This window comes from Typha latifolia, chromosome 13 (assembly GCF_019914945.1).
Source record: "Typha latifolia isolate L0001 chromosome 13, TyphaL0001v2, whole genome shotgun sequence".
NCBI lineage: Eukaryota > Viridiplantae > Streptophyta > Magnoliopsida > Poales > Typhaceae > Typha > Typha latifolia.
In genome coordinates, this window is record NC_133098.1 from 8,189,889 (window position 1) to 8,202,971 (window position 13,083).

Genomic DNA, 13,083 nt, shown 5'->3' on the forward strand with positions numbered 1-13,083 from the left:
TGTTCGCACATATAGAGACATTATTCTGGCTGTTCGAATGCGTCGTGAGACCGTTCGAACGCCCTCGGCAAAAATAATTGTATGAGGGTTATTTTTCTTAATTGTTTGGTTGCTAGGCTAGCCTCTAAATATGTGGAAGGCAACCTCATTAGGGGATTATCAAATGAATCATTGAGTTAACCTATCTTCTCCCCTTTAATATGAAGCTTCTCCCTCCTCGCTCAAACCCTAGCAGCGCACCACCTCGTCACCGGTTACCGCTAGCCTCCTTCAACTGTCAAACCCTCCCTCCTTCTTGGGATACCGACCATCTTCTTCTCCTCCCCCTCTTCTTTCACCCTGCTGCAGCTTGTGTAAACCTTACCTGAAACCCACGTCCACTCCATTCCCACCATTATCACCACCACTAGTCACCAACACTACCACCATAACTTCATCATATTTACCCCTAGCTACAGTATGAATCTATGAAGGGTATAAATAGAAAAAAAAAAGTAGGTCAAGAAGTTACGAATCAAACTTATTTGGTTTCGTAATTTTATGGCTATGTTAGAATATCTAGCAAATATCTTCCTCCGATTACGAACTGCCCTCCTGTATCCGAGATTGGGTCATAACAAACACCCTTGAGTAGACTGCACTTCATAATATTTATAGGAGGCTAGTTTGATAAAATCGACTAGTCGACTCAGCTAGGACCCAACTAACATAAAGCATAAAGAGGTTCAACTCGAATCAATTGACCCATGGACTCGAGCTAAGACTCAAACTCGGCCTGTACCGTAACATTAAAACACACAATTGCAGAAAAGTAGATCTCTTTTGGGGCTCAATATGGGTTTTAGTCCATAGTTGCTAATGCATTTATAGAGGATAATTATCTTGCAAATCATTCATTCTTCACTGAACGGCAGAAAACATACACAATCGTTGAAATAAATATATTAGCTGATGTACTGTGTGAGTTTTTAACTTCAGCAATTGGCTGACATATAGGTCATTCATCCATTACAAGAGAAAGAAAAGAATTCACTATTTGCTAGAAGTTTGTTATTGCATTGTTATCAATTGGATCATTCTGCCGAAGGGAGGAACAACCATTCCCTCTCTGCAGCCCGATATCTAAAATATACAGATTCCTTGATAGGGTACAAGAAACGGGAACTGCGGATGCATGCCCTACTTCTCCGTCATGTATGTACATGACCGATAAATTCTAGCCATGCTCAATGAGGTACCTCTCAGCTATAGCAGCATGAACAGCAGCACCAGTAGGAAGAACATCTTCATCAATCATAAAATGCGGAGAATGACCTGTGTGAGTAGATCCTAATGTCTCATTCCGCACCCCTATGTAAAAGAAGGCTGCAGGGATTACTTCAGAATAGAAGGAGAAATCCTCTGCCCCCATAATTGGAGGAACAACCTTGTAATTTTTGGGACCCAAAAGATCGACAGCCACCTTCTTCACATGCTCATACATAATCTCATCATTTACAGTTGGTGGGTAGAACCTTTCATTCTCAAAGAAGTCTACTGAAGCTTCACATCCATAAACACGAGACTGCATTATGATTACCTGTTCAAGGGCAGCTGTTGTTCAATAAAAAGACTATAAAGAGATGCATCCAAGTGACAAATAAGGGTGGCAGGAAGCTCGCCGTGCAAAAGTGTACACCCAAAGACCAACCTCTTCTATTCTCTCCCTAAGCTGATAAAAGCTTGTGTTAGAGAAAGCTCGGAATGTTCCACCAATGATGACAGATTCAGGAACCATGTCAAGATGTTCACCTCCATTGAATGCTGCCACCGAGACAACCTGAAGAAAGGAGAATAATTGACTTAGCACCACATGGGCATTGATGAATACTAAAAACCTAAAAGGAGAGAGATCTCTATAGACTCTCTTGAGAGGATATTCTTTTCCTTATTTGTAATTAATTACATTGTAACACTGCTCTGGAAAAATAGGGTAAGGTTATTCTAGCTTTCAGCGTCAAATTACAGGAAGTCATCTATGGAAACACTAACATGTTAAAACATGGTAAGACACAACAGTATACACATCCAGATAGATATTTCATGCTCCCTCTATCATGATATTATTGTGCTAAATGCTAATATTAAAGATGAACATAGTAGAAGGGAACTTGGGATATAGCTATGCTACTGAAAGTTCAAATTGATATGCTAGAGTTCTGAGGAATATTTGCTAACCACTAACAAAAGGAGATAGAAAATCTAGGGAAAGATATTCTAATTATAACATTGTTAAAAAGATAAAGCAAAAAATAATGTTGTCTTCAAGCAATCCCTCTGTGTAGGGCGCCTTTATCCATCTAGGCACCGACTAGTTAATTTTGGAGGGCAAATTAGTATCAGGTGGTTCATTTTATCCTAGATTCTGATCAAATCAAAAGCTTCACAAGATAATACTATTAACATTATCTCTAACAAAATAATCTATCCAATTTATCAGTTAGCAATCTAGAAGATAATACAATCCAAGATCGATCAAAAGCAAAATTAGGTACTGTTATATACCGCTTCATTATGTTATTAATCCAAAATCACAATTGAACATATTAAAATTAGGACAAAAAGACCAAAACTATAAAGGTTGGCACACCTGTGTTCTAGCTTAATAATGAGTGCTAATAACACCGAATGAATATTGTGCCAGTTTTTCATGAAATAATAAAATGATAACATGATTAACATCTGAATTATGTATATATGACTATGCATTCTTTTCAGAAATTTAGAATTGTAACAACATATAATTTCCTCAGTAAAGGTCTAGGGTCTCAAGTTGTGTATAAAGTTTAATCAACTTTTTCAATCATACCTATATGTTTTTTTCCTAATGTTTCTCCTGTTTTTGGTTTCCATGAATCATGCAAATGAACAAAAGATTGGATGCAGAATAAGTAAAGGATTCGATAGTCAATCACTCTTTTGATGTGCTTGTTGATAGTAGCCATATTGAAATTCAACAAATTCGACAAGTGGAATTTCTTACTGAATCTTGTTAATCATGAAAACAATAATTCTCTTGATCTAATAAATAATCCAAGAGACCTTGTTATGATTCATTGATACAATATCTTAATATCAATTTTATTGAGATAGGAGCTACCAGTATGTTGCGATATGGTGCTAGAGTGAAGAACTCTATTCTTTCTTTCTTCTTTTGCTACTAAACAATTTAAAACTATCCTGAAAATCAAGCACAACACATGCATCGGCAATGATAAAACAAAGCATATGTGCATGAATTGCAGTATTGATACCTTCTTAACTTGTGTTAGTCAATTTAAAAGATTCTGAAACTCAAATAAACAAAAAGTATAGCTGTATTATCATTTATCAAATGTTCCACAATATTTGTCAGTTTGATGATTTTCAATAAAGAAATTTGGTCTCTATTAAACAGAAAAGAACAAAGGAAACATGTATAAGGAAAAGTTCAATTAAATTAAAATCTGTACGTTGTTAAATCACATAACATATTCTTGTTATAATTTTCTAAGAGGTTAAAAAGATTACTTCAAGTACTAAAAAGGGGAAACAACCTGTGAGTCCAGAGGATCTGCTTCACGGGACACAAGGTTCTGTAAACTAATGACTGCTGCAGAGGCAGCCAAAATGGGATTAGCAGCACTGTAAGGATTTGTAGGGTGCTTTTCTCGCTCACATATCAATGCTCTGAAAAATCCACATCCAGCAAGTAATGGACCAACCCTGGAGCCAATGACAGAAGTGGGATGTTGGTGTGATACATGAACAGCAAAAATAGCCTCCACATCCTCCAGAGCACCATCTTCAATCATTTTCTTAGCACCTATTCCAGCTTCCTCTGCTGGTTGGAAGAGAAGTTTAACAGTACCCTGCAGTAATAAAACATTATAAATATTTTTCCTTGGATGTCAAATGACCAGGCTAAGAACCACAAGAAAATCCTTACTCCTCCTCCCTTAGGATTTTATGGAAAAGCCAAAGGGCTTCTCTAAAAAGAAAAAGGTCAAAGGCTTCTAGTCTTTTAATTAGAAAATTGAGGTAAAAATAACTGTGTATTTCAGAAGGAAGTTAGTCTGTTATTGTTGTGCAATTGGCATCATATGACGTTAGTATGCAACATGTCTCATTGAAATTTCCTACTAATAACAACCAACTTCCCGGATGATATAGCATCGATTAAATGTTTAACAGTCAAGATGACACATGGCTTGAGTCATACAGTAGCATTTCACCTTGCAGATACAAGAAAGAATTTCAACCATGTCACAAGTATCCATATAATTTCTTTCAAAAGTGATAGAAGAAAGTTGAAAAGCTTTTGTTCTGCAAGTACAAAGCTTATATAGGTGAAATAAATGAAGTCATCATGCATGTAAGCTTGTTGGTCCATTCAAAGACAAAAGCATGAATCAGAGAAAAATCCAAACATGAACTAAAAGAAAAATCTTTAATCAATCTGTTAGTAACTGTTAAAAAGAGAAACAGTTTTGAAGCTTTCAGTCATATCCAGTTGCAACAGTCAAAAGCAGCCTAGCTTAAGCTAGTTTGGGTCTGGCCTTCAGTAAAGAGTATGAAGGAAATTTATTCCTGCTCCTCTATAATCTTCAGACCTCAGCTAGGCAAAGCATGCTGTAACACTACTCAGTGTAAAGATAGATAAATGATATTGTGATTGACATTGACTGTACACATCCACCACAAAGGTTCAGTATAAGTTTTTAAAGGATAGATCTCATACAGAAAAGTAAAACTTAAACAAGGATTTCCATAGGACCAGATCAGGATGTATCATGCAAACAGAATGAAATAAAGTCTAGTAAAAGGAAGACAGATTAAATTTTTAAGGGATAGATCTGATACAGAAAAGAAAAACTTTATTGAGGATTTCCATAGGACTAGATCAAGATGTATCATGCAAACAGAATGAACGCTGGTCAGCTGCTATAACCTAAGTGTATGATAGAAGCGACTCAAATTAAATAAAAATGACCAGAAAAAGTAATAATGAACATTTTGAGCTGCTGAAATGACATGAATCGGTAAAACCAGATATAGGAAAGAAATTGGCCAAGTATTTTGGATGCCCTGAACAATCACATTTCGATTAAAACCTAAAACCTCACTTTCCTTTTAAAGTTTACCTAAATCACCGCATTCATTTTGCTCTTTTGAACTTTGAAAACTGAGACAATGTATTTTCAACTTTCTCATATGAGCTCTGCAATTGCATAGGCAGGCCTAATCAAGTGCCTAATGCACATGAAGAGAGAAAACAAGACAGGAAAGTGAATTGGTAGACAAAACTCTCTAAGTGAACCTTCATCGATTTCACAAATTTTCAGAAATTCTTGAATCAGAAGAAAGACATGGAAGAAATAAATCAAGGAAGAGAAACTAGACTGTCCTTTTCATAGTTAGATGGCCATAAATAGCCATTTCATTATATATAAATATAAATGAACAGGACAAACCTCAAGAAGATGTTCACGGTCTTTCAATATCTTGGCTGCACCAAGGAGCATTGCTACATGTGCATCATGCCCACAAGCATGCATTTTACCCTGGATCTTACTTTTGTGCTCCCATTCAACAGCTTCCTGATAGAAAAAAACAGAAAGGGGGACCAAAAAATGATTCAGTAACCTCATCCTTTGCTCGAAACTGTTGAAAAAGTAATTTCCAGAGTATTGAGTATCAAACAGAAATACTGAATTGAAACAAAGAAATGCAAATCAACAAGTTATAACATCTTTTATGGTTCATCTAATACGAATATCTTCCCTAATAAGATACACTACTGTCTTCCGACATCATCTAAGAAGACAAATGCCCTTTAAACATTGCATTATTGCGAAAAGATATCTTTTTTCAGATCCAGTGTGCCGACATATCAGGACGTGCATATGCATCTAATAACAACACCATCATAGTGTCTCACCTGCAATTTTAATTCATAAATATCATGTATCACACGTGCGGAATCCTCGTAAACCAAAACAACAGTATCTGAGCACTAGCTCACAAAGGAGGCCAGAGTTAATCCACAACTCTGTATCCTGAAGAAAAAAATTCACATGGGTAATTGAATGTGGCCTTAAAATTTGCCATCATACACTAGCATCTCCAAGTTTTGGCAGATCTGACACCTGCACGGGTATTTAATATGCAATTATCTCTGCAAACCAACACAAGCAAAACGTAGCCCCCGCTCTTGCTACTGAAACCAAACAAAATGGGAGTCTCCTTATGAGATTCTCCAACTTCTAGCTAGTAGCAATAGTATATTCTCCTATGCTACAGCTAAAATAACAAGCACTACCAACAAAAATAAGATTACACAACTTGGATAAACCACTCCAGACCAGAACCAAACAGAGAGAGGAATTGGAGAGACCTGAATTGGGAGGGCATCCATATCGGCCCTGAGGGCGACGACGGGCGCTCGGCCGGTGCCGAGAGTGGCGACGATTCCAGTCCGGGCCAACGGGTACCGGTATCGGATCCCGATGGCGTCAAGCTGCTCCCGGATCAACCGGCTGGTCTCGACCTCCTCGTAGGCGAGCTCCGGGAGCTCGTGGATCCTCCGGCGGAGCGCCGTGACCCATTCCACCGCCTCCGGCCGCCTCGCCATGGTAAGAATCTCCTCCGTCCAATTCTCGCCCCAAACTCTACCTCCGCGTTTACTACCATTCTTATTCCTAACATTTGAGCCCTCTCTGTACTGATTCAAGGGCGAATTCTCGAGGGGGATGTCAACCTCCACATAGGAGTTGGAAGAATAAGAAGAAGAAGAAGAAGAAGAAGAAGAGGTATTGAGAGTGGTGGAGATAAGAGCAGAGAGGAAGAGTAGTATAAACCCAACAAGAGGCAAAAGACCCATAGAAATAAACAGTAACAATAACAATAACAATAAATATATTAAATAAAAATTTCAAAAAAAAAAAAAAAAAAAGTAGAAGAATTCTTTGTTATGATTAAACTGATGTGAGGAAGAGATAGAGGAGGGAAGGAGGGAGGGCGAAGGAGTTGGAGGAGGAAGTAAGAGGAGGAGGAGAAGAAGGAATAAATAATAAGTATATAAATAAAGAAAGTGAGGAATTTGTAGATAAACTAAAAGGATGGAAGTTATGATGAGAGGGAGAGAGAGAGAGAAAGAGAAAGAGAAAAGGTTAAGTTGGTGGGAACGTGCAGGAAAGGACGGAGGAGGGAGGACGCACCTTTAACTCGTGATCGAATAAGGAAGCAAACTCCCCCCTGGCCCTCCTGCATGCTCGTCGCTTTCTTTATCCCGACGCTCCTTTCTTTTGTTTCCATTTCTCAATTTTTGGTTGGATTGCTTTAAAAAATAAAATGTGATTCTTCTCATTTATTAATTAGTCAAACTTTTTTTTTTTTTTTTTTGGGTCACTCTCTTAAAAATTAGTCAAAAGAGAGAACGAGAGGGAGTGATTGGCAAAATGGGAAGTAGTCATTTGGGATCCAACTTAGTCCTACAATTATATTTTATCTAGTTTTATTTTTTTTTTCTATCTACTTACTAACGATTATATTCAAATTAAAAAATACAGACAAAATTGTAAATAAGTGAATAAGCTTTCAACACAAAATTTAGAGAGAAAATAAAAATTAAAGAAGAGTAAAATAAATTTAGACCTGATAGAACAAGAATATCATTCATATATATATATGATGCATAGAAAATCTTAGTCATCATCTTCGGCGGGCGGCCGATTAGAAATAATATTTCTTCTATTAGTTTTAGTTGCATAGATGGCAACTTTATTTTGGTCCTGTGTGTTTGAAAATTTATTAGTAAACCCAAAGAAATTGTGGTCCCGGACTCAGTTTCCAAGCAACTAGTACAAAACTAATTGTTTAGAAAATATTTCTTGGAGCTCCAGCTCCCTCAAAAAAAATTCCCCCAATGAAGATCTTCAAAGTTCCGAGGTATTAAACTATTACTTTGTTTTTATTTACCGTACAAGTGTTAAACTTCATGCCATTTTAGCATAGACTTTTATTTATCTTTTATTCTATTCTGATTCTCTCACCTCTACGCAAAAAAAAATTTATAAATACTATCTTACCCTTAACTTTAACTAAGGTCTAAATTTGGTCACCCAATCATTGGAAGGTTTTAGAATCTTAGACAGTGTTTAACCTGCAAAGTTTCTTATCTGTGTATATGCCCTTCTAAACTTTATATTAAAATGTATGTCCTCTAAAATCTATATAGTATATATATATATATATATATATATATTGACATTTATAAATTAAAGTAAAAAATCGGTAAGTTTTTGGCAATAAAGTTAAAATCCATCTATTAGTAATTAAACAAATAAAAGACATAAATAACTAAAAATAAAAGGAATATACAAACAAAAGCAAGGAAGCAAAAACCTCTTTGATTTCTCTATTATCGAATTATAAATTTAAACTTTTTTTTACTGATTTAAACTAATTTATTATTTCTCTAATCGAATCTCACCGTTTTGCATTAACAATGCGTACGAATTATGTAGGTGATGCATATTATTTTTTTTAAATCTCAATGCATAAATTATTAAAATTTATAACGTACATTTTATATAGTCGATACGTATATATTATATAATTAAAATGTGAGATTTTTTTTCTTAAAATTATAATTTGATAATAATAGCGACCTATTTCTGCCCATTAAAAAATTAAAAGACTTACTGCTGCAAATGACTCCAAAAGCAAGGGTATTTTTAAAAGGGTATACATATAAGTAAGAGGTTTCAGAAAGGTTTAATTGCTAAAAAAAAAAATCCAAGATACGGACGATATATAATTGGCTAAGGTATAATTCCACCTCTCTCTCTATATATATATATATATATATATATATGTGTGTGTGTGTGGGTGAAAAACATCCTAGAAATTAATGTCGGGTAAGTGTTTGGGTAGTTTTTGGTTTGCGTTCGCCCACAGAGAGAGAATAGAGCAGCAGCAGCTGAGTGGTGTCAGCTGGGGGTGGGATTTATTCCACCACGTGGGATAATACCAAAAGTGGTCGACTCCAACGGACGACCAGGATCATCTGCAACTCCTGATACGACGAAGTCGGCAATTTGATTTAGACCTTCTCACGTGCGGCTACTGCGTGTCACGAGACGAGCTCCCCAGTAGGATCGCCAATTCGCCACGCACTTGGGCTTTAAAATAAAAAAGTCTCGTACACGCGTCCCATCTCTTAGCCAGTAGCCAGCCAGCAGTTTGGTGGGGCCCGATCTTATCTGTTGAAAGAGAAAGAAGACCTTCTTCCTCTCGTGTGATTTTTAGTAGGAATTTTATAAATTAAACCCTGTTTCATTTTTTTTTTCTTTGAAAATTTTATAACATGACTCCTTATTTTCTCCTATAATTCTTATTTAATACACTCCCTTAAATATTAGAAAATAAATATTCTATTTTAATATAGAAATTAATTTATAAATACTTAAATTAATCTTATCTTCTTCTATTACATTTATCTCTTTCCTATAAAAAAAAATAAGAAGAAGAAAAAAAAGGAGGAGGAGGGAGAAGATAAAAAAAGGTGGGGGCAGCAGCGGTGACGACTAGGAGTGTTTCATTATTTTAGGACTCTATTCTTGTTAAGTCAACAAAACTAAGTTGCTTAATTGCTTACCAGTTTAGGTGACACTTGGTATGTGAAATAATGAACAGCTCATGCTATTTTGCTTGGGAGAGGGAGGATGAGAACATTTAGGCAGCTATGGAATTTCGAAATTTGCCAATATTTAGAGGAAAGGAAAAAAAAAGAAGAGAGAAAAAGACAAGAAAAGAAAAGAAAAACTCTATTTGAGGAATTTGGTGGCCAAGATTTTTCACTATTAAAGGTATGAATTTCATTTCTCTTAGTATCTATATGTTGCTTTTAGTGATTTGGTATAGAGAAAGAGAACTTGTAAAGCTTTCTATGTGGATTTAGAACACTAAATTTGATGGTTTAGAGTACTAAATTTGTCTAAAGTGGGTTATTAAGAAAAAAACTACCATATATTGTGTTTTTGGATTGTATAATTGGTTAGTACCTTGCTTCTAATCAGCTAATGGTAGTTTAAAAATATTGTTCACTTATATTTGTTTTAGTTCTTTGATAGTAATTCAAAGATGGAGTTTGTTTTGAAGACTAGAATGATTAGTTATTATTGGAAGATTTAGTAGTAGATTGGCAGAAGGGCTAATAGTGCGGTTTCCTGTTTTATGATTGTGAGAGGATATTTGCTGCCTACTTGCTTAGTTTAGGTGAGTAAAATTAGTCTTTATTATTAGTGCATTTAAACAAATGAAGTATGTTTTGTACCTTGTGATTAAGACTAGTTTTTGTAATTATGTAACTAAATAGTTTTGTGAAACATCTCTGAGCAATGGGACGGACTCTAGTACTCCAGAGGTTAATAAGGGTGAGCCCTATTAGAGGGGCCAATACAATAATACTCTAGTAATCTAGAGTTAAAATGGGACAGGCCTGTTAGTGGGCAATACTGACCATGGTTTCCTAGGTTGATGTTTAAGATGTTAACTATATCCTAGTTATATGATATATGACAGTGGTTTGATTATGTGACATGCATTTAGATTTGTGCATTGAAGATAGGGGGTGTAAACGAGTCGAGCTTGATCGATCCTGGCTCTAATCAAGCTTGGATTGAAATTAATTTCGAGCCTATCTTTGTGATCAAGTTTAAATTAAAATAATTTCAATCCGAGCCAATTTTGAGCTTAAACGAGCTTAAACGAGTTGCTCAATTAGTAATTTCAAGCCTTATCAATTTAAAACCATTTTCGAGCCTGAGTAAACTTGAATTAATTTAGGCTTGAATCAAGCTTGAAATAAAACATAATTCAACTATAAAGATATAAATATTACCAAAATATAAATTACAAGCAATAAAGATAAATGGGTTAGAAAACTACAAGCAACCAAAATATAAATTATAAGTAACAAAGATAATTGTGTCAAAAAACTACAAGCAACTAAAGTATAAATTATAAACAATAAAGATAATTGTGTTAGAAAATAATGGCTAAAATTCTGAATGGGTGAAAGGATTTTGATCTGATGGTTCATATTAGTTTGATATTACTCATATTATATATATAAATATATTCGAGCCTTATCGAGCCGGCTCGTGATCAAGCTTGGCTCAAATTTAATTTCGAGCCTAGCTTTAATGATCAAGCTCGGCTCAGCCTATTTTTGAGCCGAGCTTGATCGAGCATTATCGAGTCGGCTCGATTATTTTGATAGCCCTAATTGAAGCTTTATTTGCTATTATGGTTATTTACGTACTCTAATATGGTTTTTGTTGTATATTCGGATTCAGAGATAGTTTGGGAATTTTCTTTGATGACTTGTTCTAGCATGTGACATGATCTCCCATCAAAAAGTTTGATTGCCTCACAATTGCTTCTGGACAAAATTTGTATAGAACTTTCGAGAGATATTCCGGCAAATCTAGCCATTCGATCAATGTGAAATTTTGATATTGTGTAGCCCTAAGGGAGAAATTTCAATGAGTGTAGTTTTACGCAAATCAGATGTCTAGGTTAGAAGATATCTTTAGAAAGGTGGACGAAGGTTGGAGAGTGAAACTTGGGAGATTTAGGTCTAGGCGGGATTTGAGATCCATGGGTGGATGCATGGACTCCTAGGTGACGTATGGCGGTGTAGGTCGACAGTGATGGGGTGACGCCGGTAGGGATGATGGTGGTAGAAGGTTAGAGATGGTGGAGAGATTAGGGCGATGATAAAGAGATTAGAAGAAGAGGAAGGAGTAAAAAAATATAGAAGAGGGGGACTAGAAGCTAGAGCGATTGGCAAGGAAAGAAGAGGAAGGAGAGCCAACGGCTAGAGATAGATATGAGACAGAGATAGGGGTGATAATGCTCCAATAATCAGATGATGATAAAATTATAGTTTCCTCTATATATTTATAGAGGCCCACCCTAGTCCGACTAAGATAAGGATTCTATCATCTAATGTAACTCGACTAGCATGAGTCAAACTCGGGTTCACCATACATTTCATGACTTGACTAAAATAATTAATCGACTTGATTATACTCAATTAACCAATTAAGAAGTTGAGTCCATATTTAGCATATATTTGAGTTCATGGCTCAACTAACAAAGCGGTTGCCAAAAAGAATGCAAATAAATAAACTAGATAAACATGCTCAACCGTATGAGCCCAACGTGTGGCGAATGGATCCAATTTGACCGGGTCATATCAGTCCATCACGCTTCTGTTCATTCTTAAGGCGTCAAATCTGGATAGCGATCCATAATGTCGGATTCGGGCATCCAAGTCACCTCATCCAACAATCCTCATTTGACGTGAGAGGGCCTCATGCATTTTCTCCATGAGTATGGCATCTCTACATGCCTCCTCTAAGATTCATGGTTGAAGTGCTTTGACGTTCGCTTGGATTTCACTCCGTAGCCCCGCTATGAACATCTTCTTCAAAAGCTCCTCCGACCAAGGTGGAAACAATCGAGCGTTGATTCAATCAAAATCTTCTTGATATACATGTATGATAGTTTCTTGAACTATCTTGTGAGAAGAGCATCAAAGTCCTCCACTCAATCCAAAACAATCAACCGGATCTCTATTGCTAAATTTGGAGAGATCGAGTCAAACTATTCAGCATTGGATCTCATGATTGTCATTAGGATCAAGCTCCCATCCAAGTCTGACCTGGGTTGGATGTGGCTCTATTCCTTGATGATTTCTCCTCTTTTCCTCCTCAACTTGACGTGGTTCCAGGTTTTACTTTTTTAGCTCATTGTCATCTTCATCAACGTTCTCTAAGCTGAACGTGTTTTCACACTCATTATCGGTTGGCTTATTAGGTGGTGTTTGCTACTCTAGCCATGCCTAGCTAGGGCAACAAGAGCTCCCACTTGTGGTAAGGAGGTATGAAGGAAGATTTAGTGGCCGATGGTGGGTCCGCAAAAGCTGCAGCCATCATTGGTTCTTCTACGTGCACGGGTGGTTCCGATTCGGTGGTTGTGCTAGCTCTAGCC

At 36.3% G+C, this 13,083-nt stretch overlaps 1 protein-coding gene across 1 annotated transcript; it reads right to left on the reverse strand.

Annotated features, from left to right (window-relative positions):
- Positions 1–920: 920 nt before the first annotated feature.
- Positions 921–7,210, reverse strand: LOC140800369 (IAA-amino acid hydrolase ILR1-like 6). Its single transcript, XM_073155113.1, has 5 exons — positions 6,416–7,210; positions 5,493–5,618; positions 3,576–3,890; positions 1,691–1,819; positions 921–1,579 (listed from the first exon to the last, which is right to left on the reverse strand). The coding sequence occupies exons 1-5, from the start codon at positions 6,899–6,901 to the stop codon at positions 1,217–1,219; spliced, it is 1,419 nt and encodes a 472-aa protein (XP_073011214.1). The 5' UTR covers positions 6,902–7,210; the 3' UTR covers positions 921–1,216.
- Between the last annotated feature and the right edge of the window lie 5,873 nt (positions 7,211–13,083).

Coding starts and splice junctions, on each gene's coding strand:
- LOC140800369 (XM_073155113.1), bottom strand. CDS start 6,901: ATGGGTCTTTTGCCTCTTGTTGGGTTTATACTACTCTTCCTCTCTGCT. Junction 5,619..6,415: donor TGGATGCCCTCCCAATTCAG/GTCTCTCCAATT, acceptor TTTTTCTATCAG/GAAGCTGTTGAATGGGAGCA. Junction 1,820..3,575: donor CAGATCCTCTGGACTCACAG/GTTGTTTCCCCT, acceptor TCCTTTCTTCAG/GTTGTCTCGGTGGCAGCATT.